The sequence below is a fragment of the Cyprinodon tularosa genome, unplaced genomic scaffold (assembly GCF_016077235.1).
Source record: "Cyprinodon tularosa strain WSP-4 unplaced genomic scaffold, ASM1607723v1 ctg46, whole genome shotgun sequence".
NCBI classification, from domain to species: Eukaryota; Metazoa; Chordata; class Actinopteri; order Cyprinodontiformes; family Cyprinodontidae; genus Cyprinodon; species Cyprinodon tularosa.
Window position 1 is genome coordinate 951,821 of NW_024039185.1, and position 24,073 is coordinate 975,893.

At 37.8% G+C, this 24,073-nt stretch overlaps 1 protein-coding gene across 1 annotated transcript in view; it reads right to left on the minus strand.

The window, feature by feature from the left end:
* Positions 1–4,527: 4,527 nt before the first annotated feature.
* wdr90 (WD repeat domain 90) overlaps positions 4,528–24,073 on the minus strand; it is a 33,817-nt gene continuing 14,271 nt past the window's right edge. The window contains exons 20-43 of the mRNA XM_038300928.1: positions 22,532–22,668; positions 22,298–22,428; positions 20,437–20,567; positions 20,075–20,236; positions 18,791–18,919; positions 18,428–18,561; positions 18,311–18,351; positions 18,123–18,221; positions 16,756–16,902; positions 16,577–16,656; positions 16,393–16,495; positions 16,122–16,243; positions 14,842–14,995; positions 14,525–14,715; positions 14,265–14,433; positions 14,045–14,165; positions 13,627–13,798; positions 10,538–10,660; positions 10,187–10,355; positions 7,182–7,309; positions 6,605–6,748; positions 5,089–5,205; positions 4,919–5,003; positions 4,528–4,840 (exon numbers count right to left, since the gene is read on the minus strand). Of these exons, the coding sequence (XP_038156856.1) occupies positions 4,683–4,840; positions 4,919–5,003; positions 5,089–5,205; positions 6,605–6,748; positions 7,182–7,309; positions 10,187–10,355; positions 10,538–10,660; positions 13,627–13,798; positions 14,045–14,165; positions 14,265–14,433; positions 14,525–14,715; positions 14,842–14,995; positions 16,122–16,243; positions 16,393–16,495; positions 16,577–16,656; positions 16,756–16,902; positions 18,123–18,221; positions 18,311–18,351; positions 18,428–18,561; positions 18,791–18,919; positions 20,075–20,236; positions 20,437–20,567; positions 22,298–22,428; positions 22,532–22,668 (3,147 nt within the window). The 3' untranslated portion in view covers positions 4,528–4,682. The remainder of the gene's footprint in view (positions 4,841–4,918; positions 5,004–5,088; positions 5,206–6,604; positions 6,749–7,181; positions 7,310–10,186; positions 10,356–10,537; positions 10,661–13,626; positions 13,799–14,044; positions 14,166–14,264; positions 14,434–14,524; positions 14,716–14,841; positions 14,996–16,121; positions 16,244–16,392; positions 16,496–16,576; positions 16,657–16,755; positions 16,903–18,122; positions 18,222–18,310; positions 18,352–18,427; positions 18,562–18,790; positions 18,920–20,074; positions 20,237–20,436; positions 20,568–22,297; positions 22,429–22,531; positions 22,669–24,073) is intronic.

Sequence of the window (24,073 nt, forward strand, 5' to 3'; positions counted from 1 at the left end):
TATTCAAATGTTACTCCATCTTTACCCAAATTGAAAATTGGAGAATATTTGGTGACTGATAAAATATGTAATAATGGTATCCTTGTGACTGCCTTCAAATCCAAATTATTTAATGATTATTATAATAGTTTTTTGACAACAACTAATTTGCCCTGAATTGAGAAGGCTTTTTCTAAATTTGTTAAATGGCCGGTTTCACCTAAAGTTAAAGAGACTCACTTTAAAATCTTGCACAATATTTATCCAGTGGCAGAATTTTTGCATAAAAGATTTAAATTTGATTCAACATGCTGTGCCTTTTGCCTATTGTTTATGTATCTGTTGTTGTTTTTAGTCCCATGTTTCTATTTTTTTCCCTCTACGTTGTACTGTCTGTACCTCAACAAGACTTTGTACACTATTGGTTTGTTATAAAAATAAAAAACAAGAAAAAAAAAAGAAACAATTTTACACACATAAGTTATATAACCTCCTGAGACCCGGCCCATTCATTCATGTCCATTATAATGGACATTTTGTCCACCCTTATCTCCCTTAAGTATCTGGAGTTACCCTATCAAGCCCTACAGTGTTTTGTAGAGGACATCCTGGGCTTTCTAGTGATGTGTCATGTGATAGGTTGGCATGCTGGGAACTTTACTTTTTTCCTCTCACAAGATGGCAGCCATACCAACAACAACATTTTATGGAAAGAGGAGAGGTAAGTCAAATATTCTTTATCTATTGCTGTTTTTACCATGATAATTATATATATTCTTGTTTAATAATGTGTCATCAACAATATTATTACATCTGAAAACACTTTAATTATTTATGTTTTGAAATAACAGTCATTTAATGAATGTCAACTGTAGTGGACACTGGGACCATTTTAATGTATTTAATGACTGCACATTGTTGTAGGAGACAGAAGCAGAGCAGAGAGGATTCTGTACCAGATGATAGAGGGAGATTCAGATTTGGAGCTGTCAGATGAGGAAAAGGATGAGAATGAGTATCAGTCTGTAATAGGGGAAGATAGTGATGAAGAAGGAGAGGAAGAAAATACAGGAGAATCTGATGAGACAGAGTCAGAGACAGAGAGGGAGCCAGAAAGTCGTCATCCTCTGTGGGCCAGGAAAAACTTGTATGTTTTATTTAGTTTCAGGTTAATGTAATCAATTTTATTATCATGTTACTGTAGATTATTGTAGAATTTGTTGTCTGTATAACAGATGTTAAATATATGCAAGTTGCCTAAAAAAAATGCTTGTGAGAATGGTCAATATTACATACATGACACTGAAATTATGGTGTAAAACAAATGTAGTGTTTTTATTAACTTTATTTTTTCCCATCCCATTATAATAGATTCACACTTGTGCTACCTGGGCTCTCTGCCGATCACAATGACCCTAAAATCCGTGAATACTGGAGTCTAATACAGTACTTTTCACAGTACATTGATGACAAAATATTTGAAGATCTGGCAGTCTTTACAAATCAGAGACAACTGCAAACTACAGGAGTGTCGCTGAATACTACTGCCCAAGAAATAAAAATTTTCTTTGGCATATCAGTTCACATGGCCTGCCTTGGCTATCACAGAGTGAAATTTTTTTAGGCTAGAAAAACCAAAGTACCAGTCATTAGGAAGAAGATGACAAGGGACAGGTTCTACAAGCTATGAAGTTCACTTAAGATTGTCAATGACCTGGATGTGAGTGAAGAGACAAAGAAGTCAGACATTCATTGGAGAGTCAGACCATTGCTTGACCGTGTGAGGCAAGTTTGTTTCAGCCTTCCAAGGTGTGATAAAGTGTGCATTGATGAGCAAATCATCCCATTCACAGGCCATTGCCCAGTCAGGCAGTATCTGCCAGGAAAGCCAAACCCTACTGGCCAGAAGGTCTTTGTGCTTGCCTCTCCAAATGGTCTCATCCTTGATTTTGAGGTTTATCAGGGCAAGAACACATTCAGGGGGCAAAGACTGGGAGTTGGAGCTGCAGCAGTCTTGCGAATGGTCGTGTCTGTTCCTCCAGGAACTTATGTGTTCTTAGACCTTTGTGACAGAATGCTGAGCTTCTATCGCATGTCTACCAGGACGAAGAGGTGGACATCCCATGTGATGACACATTTCTTTGTTGTTGCCATCACAAATGCTTGGATTCAGTACAAGTCTGACAGTATAGCGCTGAATCGACCAGCTAAAAACACAGAGCACTACCTGGACTTCAAACTGCATCTGGCTGAAGAGCTGATGGATAGTCCAGCATTTCATGACAGCAGTGAAGACAGTGAGGAGGAGTATCAGCCACCAACCAAAACAAGGATTCCACAACCAGAGCCATCTGTACGCAGACTAGGAGCTAGACACATGCCAGAGATGATGGACATAAAGCATGCGGAAAGATGCAGGACCATGGGCTGCTATGGCAAGACATACATGAGGTGCACCAAATGCAAGATGTTCCTCTGCATAACAAAAACGAAAAGATGCTTCCAGGAACTGCTTAGTTCTATGTCTTATAGTTTATTGTTGAACTAAATACATGTATTTTTGCTGTTGCAAGCAACAAACAAAATAAGAATTTTACAGAATTGTATCTGTTTTTATCAAATGTCAAAGGTTCTTAGGTAAATATCACTTTCAAGACATAATCTTTTTTTATTTCTTTATTTCTTAAGCTTGTTCTATTTTCCCATGAAAATCGTCCTGTTGTCCTCCACAGTGGGCATGCAATAAAATTAAAATTAAAAATATATTTAAAAAAATTAAAATTGTAATGTGTTTTTTTAGGTCCAAATACATGGGAAATCACACAAAAAAAGAAATTGTAAAAAAAATTTTTTCTTCGGTTCTCAGGAGGATAAACTATGATGACTGCCACACATATTCTTAAGTAGATATTAATTTAGAATTTAATTTAGAATTAAACTTATATTGTATTGAAAAATGTTTTCAGAGTTTACATTTGATCACAGCTGCACTTTAAGAAATGGAAATGTCATGAAAGCTGTACAAAACGAAATTTCTTTGTTTTTTTATTACACTGTGTACACAAAATGACTAGAAAGGTTTTCTAAGTTTTAATTAGTCATAAAAGTTGAAGAGAATTCTGTGGAATGTACTGAATGCATTGTTAAAGATGGGCACTCTCCGGTTATTTTCCCTGAAAAGAGATCACTCAGAACAAACTCCTTAAATAACACTTTAAAACTTATATGCAATAACTAACCAGCAGACATGATAACAGATCTGGTCATTTTTAGAATAATCTACCATTTGCAGTTGGCGATACATGACAGTAAATCCATGGATCATTGGTGATCATTTAAGAAACTTTAATGATTTAATCCGGTAAATGGCTTAATTTAGTATAGAGGGGAGGGGTTATATATCAAAACAACAAAAAAATCATATTGGTGAAAACTTTATGAAGGAAAATAATTCTCGGGTAAAAATTGTACTTCCTTTTCTGATCTTATCCCAGATGATCATCAGGTTTTTCTACTGTCACTATAATATACACAGCCTGGCTTTTTTTTCCCCACCACAGAGTATTTTCTCATGCTTTGCATTAATTGTGAAGTGAATGGAAATGCATTCATTAACTGAAAAAAAAAACGTTTTTTTCACAGCTCCATCAAATTATACAGAGAGCATCTGAGGAATCTTTAAAATCTTGTATGATTCTTAACTGGGCACACAGTGGGTGTTGACTTTCACTAGGCCATTTTGATATACAGCATCGTAGCTCTGGCAATATGTTTGGCATCCCTTAACATGATGGTGCCACTACCGTGTTCTCCTTATGTATGCTGTGTCAATTTTAGCTTTAAGGTTATCATTTCCATCACGCATAGCATTCCACTGACCATCTGACTATACCAATATTCTCTGAATGGTTGCTGTCACCTACAGTGTAAAATCTACTTCATGCAGCTTCCATTAAAATATTTGTTTTTATTATTTTCTCTCTTCCATAGAGCCCAGACTAGTCAAGCATTTTGTTCAGGGGCATCAAAGTGAAAACAACTGGACTGCAACCTAAACTACTCAGGTTTGATTTACTAAAACAGTTGGAAAACAATAGATAATTGTTTGTTGGTCCAGTTTAAACGAGGCTGTGTTGGTGAAAATTGAATGAAGTGCTGCAGTTAGAACTTTGCATTTCAGTTCAAGGTAAGCTCACAATAACAGGCAAATTGCAGTCCAACTGTGGACCATGTTGTTTCCGGATGTTTGAACGTCTTCGGAAACATTCAGCACAAGAATCTGAACAGAACATCTAAGCTGTGCTTTTTAAAGTACAAACACAGCTACCTCTAAGTGTTCAGCTTTTTTTCCTGAAAATTTGCATTAATGTCATCTATTGTGCCATATGGCACATAGTGCTCTTTATTTCCATCACAGTGGAGCTAAAAGCCTCGATTGCACCCGGCATTGCAATCAGCAGCAGGAAACCAATCTCAGTCCTGAAGGATAAAATATGCATCAAAAACCAGAAACTCAGAAACGGAAACCATCAAGCCAGACAGCAAAACTTCTCGAATAAAAAACATTTTATTCTTAAAACCCTAAATACAAAATTCTGATTAGATTTATAGAAATCTATTTAACAATACAGTCAAACTTATAAAACCGGCACAATAAATAAATAAACCTGCAGTGCTACATGTTAAAACCCCAGAGGAGGTGGTCAGAATCCTGGCACCTCCCAGAGCAGAACCTCATTATAAGCTGCAGAAAACAGAAGCATCCCAGAGGGGGAGAAATGACACGTCTGCACCGAGTCGCTGTGCTGCAGGAAGTCCTGAAACCTTCCACTGGTTGACTTGATCAGCTTCAGCACTCGCTCTGATGGGAGTTTAGACACAAAGTGAGAATTTGTTATACATCTCTCACACTTTTCTCTGAGTTACTCTCAGCCCTCACCTTTGGATCCAACGACTAAGAGATGATTTTTAGAAGACAGGCTAAGGCACGTGGCCCAGTGAGTCAGGGAAATCTTTTTTATGATCTGAGGCGAAGCAAAAGGAAACCATTTAGCATTCTCACCAATCTGGACAGAAGAAAACAATAGATAAGGAGTTCTACAGCGTTACCTGTTTTTTAGCCAGGCTGTAAAAGGAGAGCTCCTTCTCTACTGCATAGCCAGTGTAGACCAGCAGGCTATGATCTGCTGGGTAGAAAGCAGCCAGACTGGGTGGAAAACTGTCATCCTGTAACAATGAGAGAATAAAAATAAAAAAAAGAAAGAAAAAAAAGACTGAGATTATTTTTACTAGAAACAGGCCAGAATAAAAATAATGAACCTTAAACTACGTCCCGTCCAATAGTTCACACTACCGGCTTTCATGGGACCTACTGCTCGTCTATCCTGGTTTTCCCCTTTGCCTAATGTTTGCATTATGTTTGCATGCATTTGAATGTATGTACTGTAGAACACATACTTGATATTAGTCATTGGGTTTTAAAAATATATATAAATTTCTCCCGATAATTTAAAGTAAACTAAAAGATTAAATCAGAATACCGGGAACAATCCTGATGTTGGCAGATTGATCTGTCAAGTTATTTGCAAGGATAGAAAGCTGACACCACTTTTTTATTAATAGAAGAGTAATGCAGTCGTTTACTGCTGCCTCAAAATAATACAGGACTAAAATTGTATTTTATATAAACTCCTAAATAAACAGAATGAATATTGTGGTTGAAATCTCCCAAACTCTAATCCCCAGATTTCTCACCGCACCGCTCACATATGTTCGTGCGGAGCATTTTGCGGAGTCATGTTAATTAATCAGAACTGTTCCACATCCTCCGCTACTCCTCTGAACGTCACCGTACGTCTTTTCCATCTGTCAGTCAAAATACGGAGAAAAAATATTTTTTTGCTTTGCTCTGGTCTGTTTTTCTGTCAGAAATTTTGTCAAATCAAAATAGGGTAACAGCAGCTCAGTAACTACAAATTCGAGCATAAATCTTATATATTCCCCAAAACTAAGACTGTTTATTTAAATTATTGGATGCAAACTATTGGTACTTCAACATATCAGGAAGCAAATTATTCATCTTGATCAAAATATTGATTTTATACCGAGAGGCTTAAAAGTTAAATTAAATCCAGTCATCTTCTTGGATGGATGAAGAGATACTGAGTTTGGAAGTAGAGAACAAACCAATGTTGTATGATCCTAATTAACCCTATTACAAAGACTGACAACGAAAGAAAATGTTTGGGCAGAAACGTTACTGATGCTGATGTTGAGTTTTAATTATGTCATATTAGATTAAGCATTCAATACCGAATGTTTTTCCTCCTTTGAATTGAATAATTATATCGTACATGCTCTCCCCGAGCAAGATGGGAGGAACTGTGGAGGCCGTAGGCTTTGCTTTGCGCATGCGGTCTGGAATGGAGCAGGGCGGTAATGGAAGGTGTGAGATTTCAGTGTAAGGGACATTAACTTTGATGCGAGATGCTAACGGCTGCCACCTGCTGAATGAATCAAACTATTTTCTAGGGTAAGGGTTTTTTGGCTTAAAGATGGCTTCAAGTTCATCTGATGTTAAAAACATGGATAAACTAAAAGTTTCATCTCAAAATAGAAGCGGTACCTCAAAGTTGGCCGGAGCAGGAAATGTCAGCCAGTCCAGCAGATCACACTTCTCCTTCGACCAGTCGGTGGCCCAAACACTGACCCGTCTGTCGGCACCAGCGGCTAAAAACAGCTCATTCCCTTCCACTCCAAACTTCTTGCACTGAGAAAGGAAAGTTAAACAAACAAGATGCAGCGTGTCTGTTTACTAATTTCACATATAATCCACAACTTTGGTTTCTGTAGATCCAGTAATATCATGTGACACAGAAACAATTAAATACATAGATCATGTTAACTCTGAAGTTAACTGTTTTTTGTTAATGTTTTAATGTTTAACTTGGCTTTTTAAACCCAAACTAAATTAAAAGATGAACTCAGATTTGTAAAAAATAATTTTTTCATAAAAAGATGCATAAAACTGGTATTTTCCCCCACTGCTGGTGTCACTTTTAACCTTGTTGTACACAAAGCGGATATAATTTTTAATCTGCATTATTCTGTGATCATTACTGCAGAGATGACTTAACTGGAATCCCATAACCCCTTGATCCCTCCAAACTAGAACCTATTTGAGGTTATTACAGTGAGCTGACCTGTTCGTTGACACATTGGATTGAGGTTATTGTTGCTCCTTTATGGTCCCTGATGACACGAATTGTTGCTCCACTTGTTGGGCTGCTCACAGCTACAAGGCCGTCCCCCGCTGAAAGGATCACATGACCTGAGGAAGAGACAGAACAGTAGAGAATAATAGGTTCTTCAACAAGGGGCTGTGGGTTTAAGAGCTATGAAAGATTAAAACCATTAAATGGATGTTTGCATGAATATATATGTATATATATATTAGTGCTGTCAAAATTATCGCGTTATTAACGCGTTAACGCGAGGCCATTTTAACGGCGATAATTTTTTTAACGTGAGATTAACGCTATGTGGTTTTATGGTACAATTTTCCAAGTACATCCCGCTGCAGCCTGCGGGAAGGCGGGGCTATTTTCCCCCAGTCTATGCATTTCTCATAGGCTTCTAGAGCGGAGCTCCTCAAGGAAAAAAGACGCTCATACACTGGGTAGCGCTAGTGCCTTTTCTTTAAGCCCCACCACCAACAAACAAGTTGAGTGTCTGGTAACTAGTAGCAACCTGAAATACGCTGAGAAAACAGATTACTGAGGTGAAATGGAATCTGCTGCCGTCTGTGTACGCCACAGGTCGGTATCGTGTGTGTGTGTGTGGGTGGGTGGGTGCTTGTGTGTGTGTTCTCATTTTTGTTAAGAGGCTGAAAAGACTACCTCCATCTAGTGACGTCGGTCTATTGATTTTGATGTATTGATTGAAAATTGTTCATTATTACCTTGGTTAATTAACATCTAATGTTAACTACTGCATTTTATAGCAGTAGGGTAAAATGCTTGTCTTTGTTCAAAAGACTGTATTAACTGTAAAGACTGTCTTTTACATCAGCCTGTTTTCAGGGCCTTTTTTTGGCTACATATTTGTTATTTTTGGCATAAATCAGTATCTGTGACCTGTTTTCATTTTAAAAAAAGAACATTGGCACAAACCTAGCCTGTATGTATTTTTTTGTATGTCATCGAGAGTATTTAAATGATTTTCAATCACGAAAAAAATGTGCGATTAAAATGCGATTAATCGCGAGTTAACTCAGGCATTGATGCGATTAATCGCGATTAAAAAATTTTAATCGATTGACAGCACTAATATATATATATATATATATATATATATATATATATATATATATTTTTTTTTTTTTTTCTTTCTTTACAATTAAAAGCAATTTGGGCATATCAGAATCAGAAGTATTTTAATAATCCCAGAGGGAAATTACTTTATAATTTATAATTTACATTTTGAATCAATTGTAATATTATCTACATGAACATTGTAAAATTTGACTAAATCTATTTTTTCTTACATCCCTGGAGGAAATTTATTAAGACATAAGAGCAAATGTAACTTTTTGGTCCGTATTTAAAGGCCCTACATGTAGAGGAAAATACTTTTGACGTTTTTCTGAAGACAGCTGGTGAAACACAGTCATGGCAGCATCATGCTGTGGGGATGCTTTTATCCAGTTGCAGAGAAAAGCGGTTCTACAAAGTATTCACCCATCATTTGCCTTCAATTTCAGTTTCACTTTATTTTGATTTATTCAAAAAAAAAAAAAAAAATCCCAACAAGAATCATCATAGTTTATCTTGGCAAAATGGAACCCTTTACATGAGGGGTGGGCAGTTTCAGTTCCTGAGGGCCGGTATCCTGCAACTTTTAGATGTGCCTTTGGACCAACAAACCTGAATAAAGTACCGTATTGGCCCGAATGTAAGACAATTTGTTTTTTCCGTTAAAAACAATGTGAAAATGTGGGGTCGTCTTATAATCAGGGTCTAACCAATTATACCCAAATTGGTTAAAATAATGGTGGTTAACACAGCGGAGGCATCAAGCAACTGTCAGGCAGCAAAGAAATACGGCATTAAAGTGCAATGAAGTGAGAGTAGGGGTGGGTAAAATAATTGAAGAATTGATGCATCGCATTTATTACACAAAAAATTCATATTCGGTGCGAGAGCCCATCAGAATCAATTCACCTCCTGACCGATGGGGGCGCTGTCGGTTTGGTTACCATTCTCAACTAGTGCAGAGGCCAAATTAGAGCACACAACAGTCATGGCGAGCAACAGCAAAAGACCAACTTTTAAGTCAGACGTTTGGGCTAATTTTTTTTCCCGTTGAAATCCGGAACTCAGGAAATCAACAAAAGCAAGGTAGTTTGTAAGCTGTGTCAGACAGAATTAAAGTACTGCAGTAACACGACAAACCTACATAACCACTTAATTAGATATCATGCAGAGGCGCTACAAAAAACTGAAGCACAGCCCGTTGACTCCAAACAGACACATCATTTATCTCTAAACTGCCGCCAAGTTCTGCTCGCGCAGAGAAAATCACCAAGTCTGTGGCCGTGGTCATTTTTAAGGATCTACGACCGTACAGTGTTGTTGAAAACAAGGGTTTCAAGAACATGTTAAAGACAAGAACCACACAACGCAATACCAACTCGTAAACACATGACAGAAGTCGCAGTGCCGGCACCGTACACTGAGGTGAAGACGGCTGTGTTGGAGTCGCCATGAGCAAAGTTCAGATTGCATTTAAGTGTTGCAAGATTTCAATTACATGTGTTATTACCGTTGTTTAAAAAAAAAAAACTTTTTATTGTTTATTTGAACAAATCTTTCAAAGCAAAATTATTTCAATGAAATTCTTAGCACTTCAATATAAAATCATTTCTTTAAACCAAATAAATGTAATTTATCAGTTTTTTTTTATACTTTTTGGTCTTTTTATTTTGTTCCTAAACTGTTCCTGGAAAGAGGGGATAGTCTAATAATCAGGGTTGTCCTGTATTCTGGTCAGTACGGTAATTACATGATTGAGAGAACTCTGGAGGAACTGACTGCATACTGAGGAGGCAACTCGGTCATTTGATTCAGGTTTGTTGGACCAAGAATGGATCTAAAAGTTGCAGTTGAATTGCCCACCCTTGCTGTGCATGAAACAGCTGTTTTCTCACCACTGGCAGAATAAGTGATGGCCGAAACGGCCACATAATGAGGATGAAGCTTCATTTCCATCTCTTTCGAAGCGAGCCGGAAAATCCTAAGGGTCCCGTCGCCGTATCCTGCAGCTATATGTGCGCCATCTTCACCAGAAGGAGGACTCCAGCACAGACAGCAACAGGCCTGAACAAACAAGGCAATTTAAAGGAAAGAGGTTAGCTAATTTTTTTAAAGACTTTTGATTCGTCTAAAGGGAGTCCTACAGGTGAACAACACCACTTGTTATCTTCACCCAGCATACATTAAGGGTTTGGGTCTGGTCCCAGTAAATAAACTGGTGGAAAGAGTAACTGGTGTTCTCTCACCTGGTCGATCACCTGGAACTGCACCACCAGTTCATAGCTGGAGGTTGACCACACCCTCACACTGCCGTCCTCGCTGCAGGTGGCAAAGTGGCTCTCATCACAGCTGAAAACCACATCATTGACCTGCATGGCAGAAGACAGCTTATACAGGGGCATCTTCCGCAGAACAAGTATTTACTCCAGAATTATGTGTTCATGGTGGTAGCAGCATAAAACCCAACTTTTTAAAGTTCCCTGCTGTTTGGAGGCATTAAAAGGGACCATTAATGCAGCTGAGTGGCAGCACAGGGAACCCATTTAATAAGAACAGCTGGGTGTGGAAAAATAGGCTAATTTCACACTTTGAAAACACCAACAACAAAATACTTGATTCAAAGCAGCATTTCATTTTATCCTAAAGCCAAATTAGAATGAAAAGATAAAAGAAACAAACATATTGCGTCACAAAGACATTCATTTATCTTTAGACTTAACTTAATATTAGGCTTTATGAAACCCTATATGCAACCCACTGGTTTATTTTTCTGAAATCTCTCTGTCCTCCTCAGGTCAACCACTAGTTTCCAGCCCAACCCTCTCTGTTAGGTTAGCAGACTCTCTAGCCAACCAGAGTGAGAGTCACATCATGCATAGTAGTTAAAAAATATGTGTGGGAAAAGATGCAGCAAAATGTAAAAATACAGATATAATTAGGGCAACAACCGGCCAGGAGGAGCAGAAATGTCAGTATCAGAAGCTGAAAAGTGAGCAGTGAGGCAGAGCAGGCTGTCAGGTGATAAACAGCAGAGGAGGATAAAGATGTCTGAATAAATCCTAACCGACCAGTAAGGACTATCAAAAAAGTGAAAAAAATAAAAATAAAAAATGCGCTGGACTTTGTTTCCAAGTTTGAAGACTTTTCTCTTCCCATCCAAGAAGCTTTTTGAATTCAAAATGTCAGAAATAGCGTTTTGTTCGAGGCTTTATAGAGTAGAAAAATAAGAAAGCCTTGTTTTGGCTTAGAAAACATGCAAATTAAAACAGACGAACTAGTCTGCCCGTTTGGAATGGGGGTCGCTTGGGTTCTTTGTTAGCCTGCAATATTTAATACCTGTCTTTGTCTCTGAAAGGGGGGTCATTAAAGGGAATTGTTGCCCTGGTTAAACAGGCGAGGTGTTCTGTTCCCCTGTATGGGGGTTGCGATGACAGCGGGAAGGAATCAACTCAATTGCTGCATTGTAGGTTTTTTAAAGCAGTAATCGGAGTCCACCTCCTCTTTTCAAGGTTGGTTTTTCTTTCTTAACATAGATGGCTTCCTTCACTCCCTTCTCAAACCAACCATCTTCTTTTTCCAAAATGTGAACATTCTGGTCCTCAAAAGAATGTCTTTTGTCCATAAGATGTAGCTGTACCTCTGAGTCTTGTCCCAAAGAGGTTGCTGTTCAAACCTCTTCAAACATGGAAACAAAGTTCAGTGGATTGTTTTTTAACTTTTTTTGAATGACTATGATCTTCATCAGACCAGAAATAACCTGCTGAACCAGTTTGAATTTGCAGAATAAATTAGGATCTAAGTACAAACATATAATAACAGCAGCATTGGTGCTGTGAATATATGGGATTATTTAATCCCTAAATATAGGGATTAGGTACTGGCATAATAGAGAACATATTTCTTTAAAAGGCTTCCTGCCATAAGAAGCCATGTCGACATCAATGTAATACAACAGAGAGGTTTTATGTAGGAAGGGTGATGATGACCAGAAGAACAGGAGCTAAAAATTAACTAGGAGCAGCTCTACTCGAACATAGATTTATTTAAAATAGAAATGATTTTACTAAAAAATAAGACATGGTTTGGTAAAAAGTCTGCTCAAACTGGCCTGCCAGATGTGGATTAGATGTTTAAACAAGTTTAAAATGAAATACTCAGGCAGACAAACATAAAATTATGCAATTGTGGAATTTTAAAGGCTGATAACAAAAGGTTAGAAGTACCATGATTACACATTTAGTCCAGGCAGAATGTATGTCGTTTTGTCCAAACAACATAAAGGTTCTCTATGAGACAAAGCAATGCGTCCTTTGAGGGTTTAACTTATGAGCAAACAGACAAAAGATACAGCAGCGAAAACTGTTCATATCTGAACATGTGGTGTAGGTCCACATACACCGTGTAAATGTGTTCACTCATGCCTTTCTTTTTTTTTTACTCATTGTGAACACAAACTTTCAGTTTCAATAGGATTGATATATCACAACACAATCTCAAAAATGTTCACCAAAGAACCTCAGCAGTGAAAAATCAAGGAATGCAGTTAAGAGATTCAACTAACTACATGAGTGGTCTCTCTGTATTAACTAAGTGATATTTAAAGGAAAATGTCTGCTCTGGATTTTTTTTTTTTACATCAGTAAGAATAAACATAATTCGCTAACAAAGAGGATCCTGACATAAAACACAGAATGTTTGGCTGCGATGTAAATTCTTAAAATCTAGTGCAACATTAAAGGGAAACGCCGTTTTTTTACATTGGTCCCTTGATTTTACATTATTACATCATGTTGTGTTCTGGATTTGTGACAAGCAGCCCGGGCCACATGCGGCTACGCTCTACCCCTTATATTCATTCGGGTAGCTAATCTGAATCGTTCAATTCCATTTCGAGAGCGAGATCATCTGTGGTAGCAGCACTAGACATCATCCAGGCATGTGAGTAAAACTAGCAGCAGTTCAGCGGACAGGAAGAATGAATGGTAGCGGGTGCGCCGGATGATGTCATACCAGCCGCTTTGTTTTTAAAAGATATAAATATAAAAAATCTAACCGCGGATGTCTGGCGTATCATAAATGATAAATTAACAGTTTAGTTTGTGCCTTCAAATCGTTTGCCCATAGGAAGACGTTACTTGGATATAAGCTAATGGAATATCTTCAGAACAGCTCCAAATGACACAAAACTCATATGGGTGAGTAGAACATGATATAATAACGTAAAATCAAGGGCCCTATGTAAAAAAAACAGCATTCCCCTTTAAGGCTGTGTGGATTATTTTCTCTTCATATAAGAATCTGAATGAATGTAGGTGATATAAAACATGGTGGTTACCTTTGACCTGTGTCCGCTGACCAGACGGATGCTGCTGTTGTCTGACCAGTTGATGTACCAAAGGGTTCCTGCTGTGGTGCCAACAATGCCCATGTCTACTGAGCTATCGAAGGCTGCGCTGACCATCGTCCCGTCCAGCATTAGCTCCTGCTCCATGACAACCTTCGTCCCGCTGAGTTTCACATGTGCACAACGTTGAGAAATAAATCTGATGTAAGGAATCAGTTTTTTGTTTTTTTTTTAAAGCTTCCACTAACAGCATAATACACCATCTTAATAATCTCCTGTAGGTAATATTGGTAAACGATTAAATGTGACCAGAAGGACTGAGAATCATCTAACAATAAGCTGAGCCTTTATACATAGTTACATCTTTTTAGCATGAAGCCAAACCGATCAGGGGAAAACTGGTTTATACCTTTTCATCCTGCATATGTTTTCTGTAGACCTGATGCCCTGTGCAGCTTTAATGTCCCATACCCGCAGCCAGTGGGTGTTACTGCCTGTGAGCAAGCGATTCCCTCGACAGAGCAGCACTCCTGTAAAAGAAGAGTCCAGTTAGGGCACACACTTCAGGCTTGCGTGAAAATAAATAACCCTGTTATCACATTCAGAAATACATATTTATTTATTTTTACCAATTTCTCCATCATCTGCTTTCCAGATCATAAAGCAGCATAGCTTGGTAATGTCCCATGCACAAACATGTCCTCGATTTGTGCTTGTTAACAGATAGCTGTCCATATGGTAGCTCAGAGCTGTCAGCTCCACCTCACCCACCTCTGATGGTGGAGACACCCTATGGACCTACAGAATCAAAGAAAGTAAGAATGTGTAAAGCAGGTATGCTCACAAAAACTGCCTAGAGTAAAAATGAAAGAAATAGGTACATATTTACCTTCAAGTCTGTGTTTGATAGGTGTGTTTGGATGAAGCAGAAGTAGACCCCACGGCTCCCTACACATGCCATCTGACCGGCTGTTGAAGGGCTAAAAGCAGCATCATGGATTGGTCCAGACATTTTTACACTAGATAACAACTTGAAGTTCTCAGTGCTCCACAGGGCCAACCCTGGATCTGAGAAGTCTCCTATGAGGTAAAACATTTGGAGGACTTCAATGACATATTTACTGCATTTTATTGGGTTATTAATAATATTAGTCAGGAAAACGTTTTAACTTTGTAACTAGACACAAAACTCAGATTTTTACAAACCTACAGAGAGGAAGAGAAGGTCATCCCTGGAAAAGGCAAGACTCTGCACTGCTCCCTTATGGTAGGAGACAGTTTTACGGCAAGTTCCGCTCTGAACATCCCAGATGAAGACTAAGCTTGTGCTGCTATTACCGCCAGCAGCTGATGCCATGGTCTGGATAAGAGAGAAGCTGGGCATAAACTTAAATGATTATGCACAATCAAAAAAATATTTCTAGCTATATTTGCACATTTTGGAGCTGTTCTCAATATTAATCTGTTTTTATCTATTAGTTTTGTCTTTTTAATAAATCCATAACCAAGTATTTTTTCTTTGTGTCCCGTTGAGCAAATAATTGTATTCTCATGCAATCAAACAATAGCAATAACTCAAGTCAAGTAATTAATAATATAATGAAAAATAATAATTGAACTTTATTGATCTCACATTGGAGAAATTTAACTCTGCGTTTAAACTATTACCTTGGGGAGGAGTGGGCTGGATTCGTTTGGCGCCCGGGAAACTGTGGAGTTAAGGGTCTTTGCTCAGAGACCCAGAGTGGCAGTCTGTGCTCGATGCCCTAATCACTTGGCCGCCACCCCCCTTAATTATTAACCATTTACATAAGAATACTTACATTTAATTTCCCTTTGGGATCAATTACTTTTTCTTTTTTTTTTTATGAATATTGGTGTTTAATGCAAGTATTTCTAATATACCAGATGCAGTTGGATCCATCATTGTTAAAAGCATGTTACTTAGATCAGTGGTTCCCAAAGATTTTCTTCTGGGCCCCCCTTTGGATTACAATAAAATTTCCATCTTAAGCATATTTATTAAAGAAGAGAGACAACAGTGTCTCCACATTCACAAAGTTTTTCCTTTATAATTATTCTCCTAACACTGTGTATCCCTACCAACGACTGTTAGATTTGTTATAAAAGAACAATTTATTATGTACGGTTAAACTCACTGTTATAAAACAGTAGATATCAGAGAGCACTGCAAAAAGGATCTAGAAATAAGTAAAAATGTCTTAAATTAAGTGTATTTACCCTTAATTTGAGTAAGTTAATCAGATAGTTTGCTAATGGAATGAGTATTTTTCCCCTTAAAATAAGATAATTAGATAATATGCACTTGAAATAAGACAATGCGATTGTGTTTTCTTATTTTAAGTGTAAATTGTCTTCTTCCATTGGCATAATGTCTCTTTTACCTTCTCAATTCAAGAACAAATGCACTTATTTTAAGAAAAAAAAATCACTTATCTAAATTTAGATTTTTTGCAGTGAGGTACCTGGGCATCGTTAGAGATAGCTAGACAGGAAATCTCTTTGCTGTGTCCCTGCAGGTGTTTCTGCGTCCCTGAATGAAGATATTCCACCACCACCACACAGCCACAAGAATATGCAAATAAACCTGCAACATTAAATATAGTTGGTTAAAGCAGAATAAGAAAATAAAACATTTCTAAATTAGTGGCCACAGTTCAGCTTATCATAGATTCGAGGATAGAGCTAATTAGGATAAGTTAACATTGCGGTGAAAACTACATGTACTGTCCTTACCTTGATCAGGGCTCCAGACCATGTTGCCTCTACCGTTGCCATTGTATCCAATCACTGCTTTTAGTTTTATTCCTTCATCTTGAGGTTGAGGAACTGCAATAGACTGAATAAACAAAATATACAGTTAAAAAGTGACAGGAACACAAACAGTGACTTTGGTTCAGCTATCAATAAATAACTTCACCTGATCTGGAGAAAAGGTTCTCAAACGAGGAATAAAGTGCTTGTAGCAATCTGGGCGTTCCAGCTGATTCTGAGTAGAGTCTGTTGAAAACCGGCATTTACAAATAAAAGCTTTAAAATGAAGATAAAAAACACACAGAAGGTCTGTTTCCTGGAAATTATTACTTTTGTCTGTCTGACCTGCATTCAGGGGAGAAAAGCTGTCTGAGTCCAAGTCAGTGACTTTGAGAAAGGAGACGGCAGGTCTGGAATCAGAGCTTGGGTTTGGAGCAGTGCTCTGAACAGGCTTTGCTGGGTCATCTTCACAAACAGGCAGGGAACCAAAACCTAGGAACAGATGCTTCGGTTTTACCTCAAGGCTCTTGATTTATCATTTTAAAGTATTTATAAATTCAATATGACAGAGTTCCTCTTTTAGAATACTTCTTATACATGCAACAGAGAGATGCAAACCATCTAGGCACAGCCACACAAATAATATAACTAGGGTTCTATCAAAGATGGTAAAAAATGGAGGTGTAAAAAGGGCCGTAGTGGGATGCAAACGACCAGGCTCCTGAGGGACAACTATATGGGATCATTGGATGCATGTTTAACATATGCCTGCATCCGAGGACAGTCCTGCAGATGTGAAAGAATTCAGCAGCTACAGACCTGCAACACAGAGCTGGAAACTGAAGAAGACCCTGAAAGGGCTAGAGCTGTCAGTAGTATGTGGGGAGCATATAGGGCTCCTCAAAGCCCTGAGGACAGCGCGGTTCAAACAGTGGACCATTACCAGAACAACCAGCCAATTTCGGTTTGTTAAATTATTGTTTAGATCTATTGCATATTTGTTTGTGTATGCATGTCAACAACTTCAGTTGTTCAGAGGGTCAAGCAAGACAAGTGTGGTGAAGACCGTACAGAGGATGTTGTCTACCGAATCCAGACTTTATTTATGCTGCACAAATCCAGAAAAGGGTGAGAAGCATCACAAAAGATCCCATACACCAGGTGAATTTGCTATGAGGTGAATAATGTCTATATATGAAAAACTACATTCATTTTGGCACTTCAGCAAACCCACTCTACATGAAAACACTGTCAACTTCGAAGTTGGATCCATCTTTGCAAACAGAAGGATATCCTATAGAAACGCAGGGCTAGTGTGCTAACACATGACTGCTAATTGGTCTCTCTAAGCTGCTCTTACGTCAAAGTGTATGTCTGTGTTACCCTGACAACCTGTCTATGATGCTCCCTGACTCCTGTCTGGTGATAACTGGAGATTTTCTTGATTTCCTATTTGAATTATTATTGCCTTTAACTGTAAGAGGACTTTTTTGTTTGAAATATCATTTAGTTTTCTTTGATTTCTTCATATTCTATTCATACGCAAACATGGAGAACAAACATTATGCCTCAAAACACTTTTGCACTTTAGGAAATTAAACAGAAAAAAGGATAATGAGCAGATTTCTGTAATCATTGCCTCATTTTCTCATCCATTACCTGATTTAGTGTTCTACCCACCACTAATATTATTTAAAACAGAGCAAACAAACCTCTCTGCATAACGTGGTCCATAGAACTGACATCCAGCTGTTGCTGGGAGGAAGGGAGGGGAGCCGTCTGCCGAGGCATCCCATTGGACAGCCGTGCTTCTGTAAGAAATCCATCCAACAGTGGATTTTAGCACAACTAGTGTACATAATGATGGCTTATTAAACTAAGCTCAATGTTAAAACCTTACCTGCTGCCATAGATGAGCTTTGTCTTGCTTTAAAGAGGGAGCTGAATGAAGAGAAGGAATCAGTTCTTTAACAATAAAAGTGACTGTAACAGATAAACTAATGGAGGAACTTCTTACCCACTGTCAGTTAAACGTTCATCAGGATCTGCCAAGAAGTCCCAAAAAAAAATGGCATCTCCCACTGAGACAATCCCCAGCTGGTCGGGGGTGAAGCTGACCTGGCGAATAGGCTGACTGTGGCCGATAAACATCTGTTGCCAAGAGATATAAAGACAACGTTCAGCTTTATCACTCTTTATCTACAGATGACCTGCAGGCTTTCTCAGTAATTATGCTCACATTAATATAGCAGTTAGAGCTCGCATTATGTACAAATTAAAATATTTTATTTTATTTAAATTAACCAAATGGAATAATCTTTTTTTTTTGCAATATTATTAGGAGCATTCAAACATCCTAAAATATTTCACCTGTAGCTACCTGTGAATTAACGCGATGTGTCATGTTATAATCCCAAACTTTCACAGCATTGTGTCCAGAAGTCAGGAGGAAGCGGCTGTCTTCACTCACAGCCAGGGAAGAGCATAGATGCTTATGCACATTGGACACCTATGGAGACAAAAACATGGGTGAGACCAAAATACTCCCTCATGGTTTGTGAGGGGGATCAAATGATGAGATTTTTCCCTTCATTGAATGGCTTCTGTTTCTCAGAACTAGCTGTGAGTCACGCCTTTCAGTCAAACATTAATGAAGTGGGGGGTGGAGGGGGGGTTCAATCCAACACAGAAAATGAAGCAAACAAAGCAACCGTTTCCAACAGCAATCTGTGTTTCTTCTTAATGAAATCTTTTATTAGAAGCATCAAGAAATAATCTGGTTGTTCAATGAAAATACATTTTTTCCAGTTTTTATAAATGTATTTAGCAAGAAAAAATTCTGATTGTTTGACTCCTGATCGATGATAGGAGTCAGGAAACTGGCCAATTTTTAGACCTTTGCTTCACACACAATGGCCAAGCCAACAGAGAAGTGAATATCATTTTGACATTTTCATTTTAACAGCAGCCATGTTTCCATTCAACATAAATTTGAATTTTAAGCAAACTTTTAAAAGTAAAAAAAAAGGAAATGCGACTTTGCGGCATTTCAATTTGGTTTAAAGCAAATTAACCAAGCACTATTAAAGGCGTCCATATTACGTTGTCACAGGTGGCTGCAGTAAACGGAAAGTAGAGGCCACAATCTAGCACTGACCACAGATCAGTAATGGAGGAAAGATTTAATGAAGGTGTAACAGGAACGTCTGAAAAGACAGCGCCCTCAAAACCTAAAAATCAGTCACCTGAGTTTTAGGTTGCTATGTCAGAGCTGATTCAAAAATCATTTTTCATCTATTTTCCACATCAACAGTTTTTCACAACAGACAAAAAAACACCTTAAGTGAGAATAAAATGTTTTTTGCAAATTTAACGGAGTTGATTCAAATTTTGACATTTCCATCAACTTTAAAATCCACATTAGAAAATGTTGATGGAAATGTCCCAATTGATTATTCCTAAATTCTTCCATATTCTTGGAGATGATCAGAGAACTGCACACAAAACTTAATCAATACATGTTTACGAAACCACTTTATGATAAAAATACTCTATCAACAATATGATCGTGTATTATTTCAAAAGACAAACAAACATCGACCCATCCGTCTCATAATAATACTAAATCTGAGCACCCGATGCGCACATAGAGTTGAGCCCTTACCTGTCGGAGTAGACGGCCGGTCTTGGAGCTGAGCCAAAGGATCTTGTTTGCAGACGTAGTGACGAGCAAATGTTCAGTTGAGGCCGGAGAGAAGCAGACCTTCAGTGCTGAATCCAACTGAGGGCTTTCCACATCCAAAATACTCACATCGACACGCAGCAGCTGGAAAAAGAAAACATGCAACAATCCAGACAGGGATGAGTGCTGAGGGAACTGAGACAAATTCAACCTTTAAGTTGACTACATAATACAATTCAGCACATACATCAAAGGGATGATAGGATGTTATCGAAATGCACTTAAAATTATCAGAGATTTTATTTTGATAGAGCTAATTCCACAAATGAAAAGGGGATGAATACCTCATCCAGTGATCGAGCATCAGCAATGGTGACGATATACTGAGAGGGACCAACAAATGCCAGCCGGCTGCTGTCTCCGCTGACAGAGAGAGCATCTGGAGCACGTTCAGTGCCACGGGCCACAACGTTACCTGCAGGGTATTAGACTGGTTCAATGAGACAGCATTAATGCAGCATGCAGCTGCTCAATTTAAAAAAATGGTTCCTGATTTTAACTTTTAACTCTCTAAACCTTATCAATTGAATGAAAATTCTTTAGATTAACAAAGATGCAGACAAAGTTTAACCTTTTAGATTCTGAAACGTTTATAAATATCAAACACCAACATTTAAAGAGGTAGAGCTCAAGTATTTTTTTAAAGTCCTTTACAGATCTACATTTCCTATGGTCAAAGGACAAATTATTTAAATATTTATAGGTTGGAAACATGGCTTAAGAGCTAAATCAGTGACAGCTTCAACTGAAATTGAATGTGAGATTTAGCATTGAAAAAACAAAAACATTGAAAAACTAAACACTGAAAAGTAATCATTGAAAAATTACACAATGACATTTCTAAAAAACTAAAAATGTATGATTCTGTCATTTTTAGCTGCAGCACTTAAGGGATGATTTCAGTGTCACTCAAGCACAAGTAAGGGTATACATTTTTTGTAATTGTTTTCTGTTGGCAGCAGAAAACAACAAGTAATCCAGTAAGTTAAGTTAAATTAAGCTAGGTGATGACCTATATTTCAAGGTGAGAACAGAAGCTCAAGTTAGCTTTGGAGCTAAATCAGTGGTTCAGTGAAGGACCCAGAAGGAACCTTCAGTTTAGCTTAACAAACTCTGCAGTGAAACTGAAATCATGTCTCATTGAAAAAACACTGTAGCAAAAAAAAAAAAGGAAAAAAAAAAAAGTACTTTCTTCTCATATTATTTTACCTGAATTTTTAATTCTCAATGTTTAAAGTCGTAGGGAAGCGGCTGTTCCAACCGTTGCATTTCTGAATCCTCCCGAGTGGTGTCCGACTTTAACAAGTGAATAAAACGAATGTGATTGGTCGTTTATCAAGGGAGCAGGTTTGGTTTTGGCTGTTTGTCTCGGAAGCATCTTGGAAGCAAGATAGTCCTAGTCGGTTCCCAATGGGAAATTCCATTGGGACCAAGTAGCACTAAATTGGTGACTTAGAAACGACACTATCAAGGAACGCTATGGACAGAGGAAACATGCAAGAGGAGGAGAGTTTTGTGTCGGAGGTCGTGGATGAGTCTCCTCCGTCATAAATTTTTTATTTATAAATATGTTGTGGAAGGGGACGCCAGGGCTACAGAAGCTTTGTTTGGTGTAGAAGGCTTACAGCCGTACATGTTTGAGCCCTTGCCTCGCAACGCTGCCAGTTCTGATAGCTCTACGCCTGCCGAAGACACAGATGTCCAAATCCTACATCACTGGTAAGATGCTAAAATAGAAATGCTAAAATAGAAATTTTTCCAAATTCGGATAGAGTACATTTATATACATGTATAAGCCAGAACGATTTGACATTCAAATACGACTTCCCATACGACTTTTAATATTCAATGATTGACTTTTCAGTGTTTGAAAATTCAGTGTTTAGTTTTTCAATGGCATATTTCAAATTCAATGTCTATGTAAGTCATCACTGATTTAGCTCCATAGATGGCATATTTAAAGGACAGAAATAAAAACTATCTCCACATGTCATTTTAAATTTAAAACTATTACTGAATCATTACTGAAGTTTTTATTTATTTATTTTTGTTTTGTTTTAATTCTATCTACTTTAATTGACATTACAATTATATGGCAGGTGAAGGAATATGCATACATTCAGTTGTATGAACATAAATACATACATGTCACTCTGGTTAAAAGGTGATCCTCCTCACTCGCATTGTAAAGAGCCAAAGATCCCTCCGAATCAGCGCTGTACATGAACTCACCGTCAGCAGAAAAGGCCAATCCAATTACCTCACCTCGGTGCTGTCTGAGAGGGAAACAAAATCAACGGTTCTAAAGCTGTTTTTCACAGGGATCTCCTCTCAACCAAAATAAAAGCAAAAAAAAGTGCTGTCAGGAACGTTTCTTACTTATGCTCAGCCAACAGCTTGGAGCTGGAAATGTCAAAAACTCTGACGATCCCAGAGCTGAAGCCACACGAGAAGGTCTGCTCATGTGGATGAAATGCCACGGAGCAAGGATTGTCTTCTGACACAAAATCATACAACTAATCAGAGAACACAGAAAAAAAAAATACTTAGGTGAGATGCTGCAGTGGCACAGAGTGAGGTTTATATCTTAGAATGTAAACACATCTGCGGGTCCCGCTGCAATAACCCATCCTTTGTTATCAGATTAAAAAAAAATAAATAAAATAAAATATTTCTGCATCAAAAATGCATGCACATCGCCAAAGAAACACTCCTTTCTCTCTCAATGAGCTTTAAATTACATAATTAGGTTGAATTACCAAAACCTTTCTGCTGATGAGACACTGAATCACATAATTCTTTTCACACAACTCTATGGTTTAGCAACAGGGGCTAAGAATTTTTTTTTCAACATTTGGAAAAATTGACATTTCATGTTAAGTATAAATATGAACAAATTCAAGGGACAGAGAAAAAAACAAAACAAAACACAAAAACCAGAAAATCTTTTACAAATATTCTAAAAAACAATATAAAAAAAGTCCAATTTATGACAAGAAATAAATTAGGTCATGTTGTCCTGCTTGCTGACCAGTTTAAAGGAGAATTAACACTACAGGGAGAAACCAGGAAGAACTGTGTTGCTGGTCCCAGTTCAGTTTTTAACTATCCTGGGGTTCTTTGCAAGCAGAGCATTTCAGAGGGAAATGCATTCCTTAAGTTTCCACTTCATCTGCCAATAAATATTTTGGTGGATATATTTCATTCAATTCAATTCAATTTATCTTTATTGTCATTGTCACAAGAACAACGAAATTTAAATCAGGTATTCACCAACTGACTCCTGATTCTTATTGGACAACCAAGATGCATCCCCATCTGCAGTAGTGGAATCAATCATAGCCTTGGTTGCAATTAACATAAACATTGCATGGGTAAACTATGTTAACTATAACCAACATAGAATGGTTACTTTACAATAGAAGGGTTTATAGGAAAAGGCGACCAATTACATGAGACTAGTAGAATGGCAATTTAAAATAGACAAGCTCTAGATTATATTTTAGTTAAACTGGGTGGAGTTTGTCATATGATTAGTACTGAATGCTGCACATACATACCTTTGAACACATTAAATCGAGGTATATTTCACACAGTAGTGGCTAAACTAAAACTAAAAGCAGAAATTAAGCAGAATGGTGGCAAAAGTGTTTGTCGTTAAGGTCTAGAGATAATTCTAGGTGAATGGGGATCTTTAGTTGTTAGGGTAATGGGACAATAACATCAATTGTGATTTTTCTGCTTATGCGTTGAATCTTGCCTATTGTAAGGAGATGGATAATGGGCACAGTTTATAAATGAAAGACTGGACCTGAAGAACTACGTAAGATCAAAAGTCGTCAGGAAGACTCCTGGGGGTGTGAACTATTTCTAGACTTCAATAACCATCCTGAAAACACATCCAATAAAATCTATTTTTTT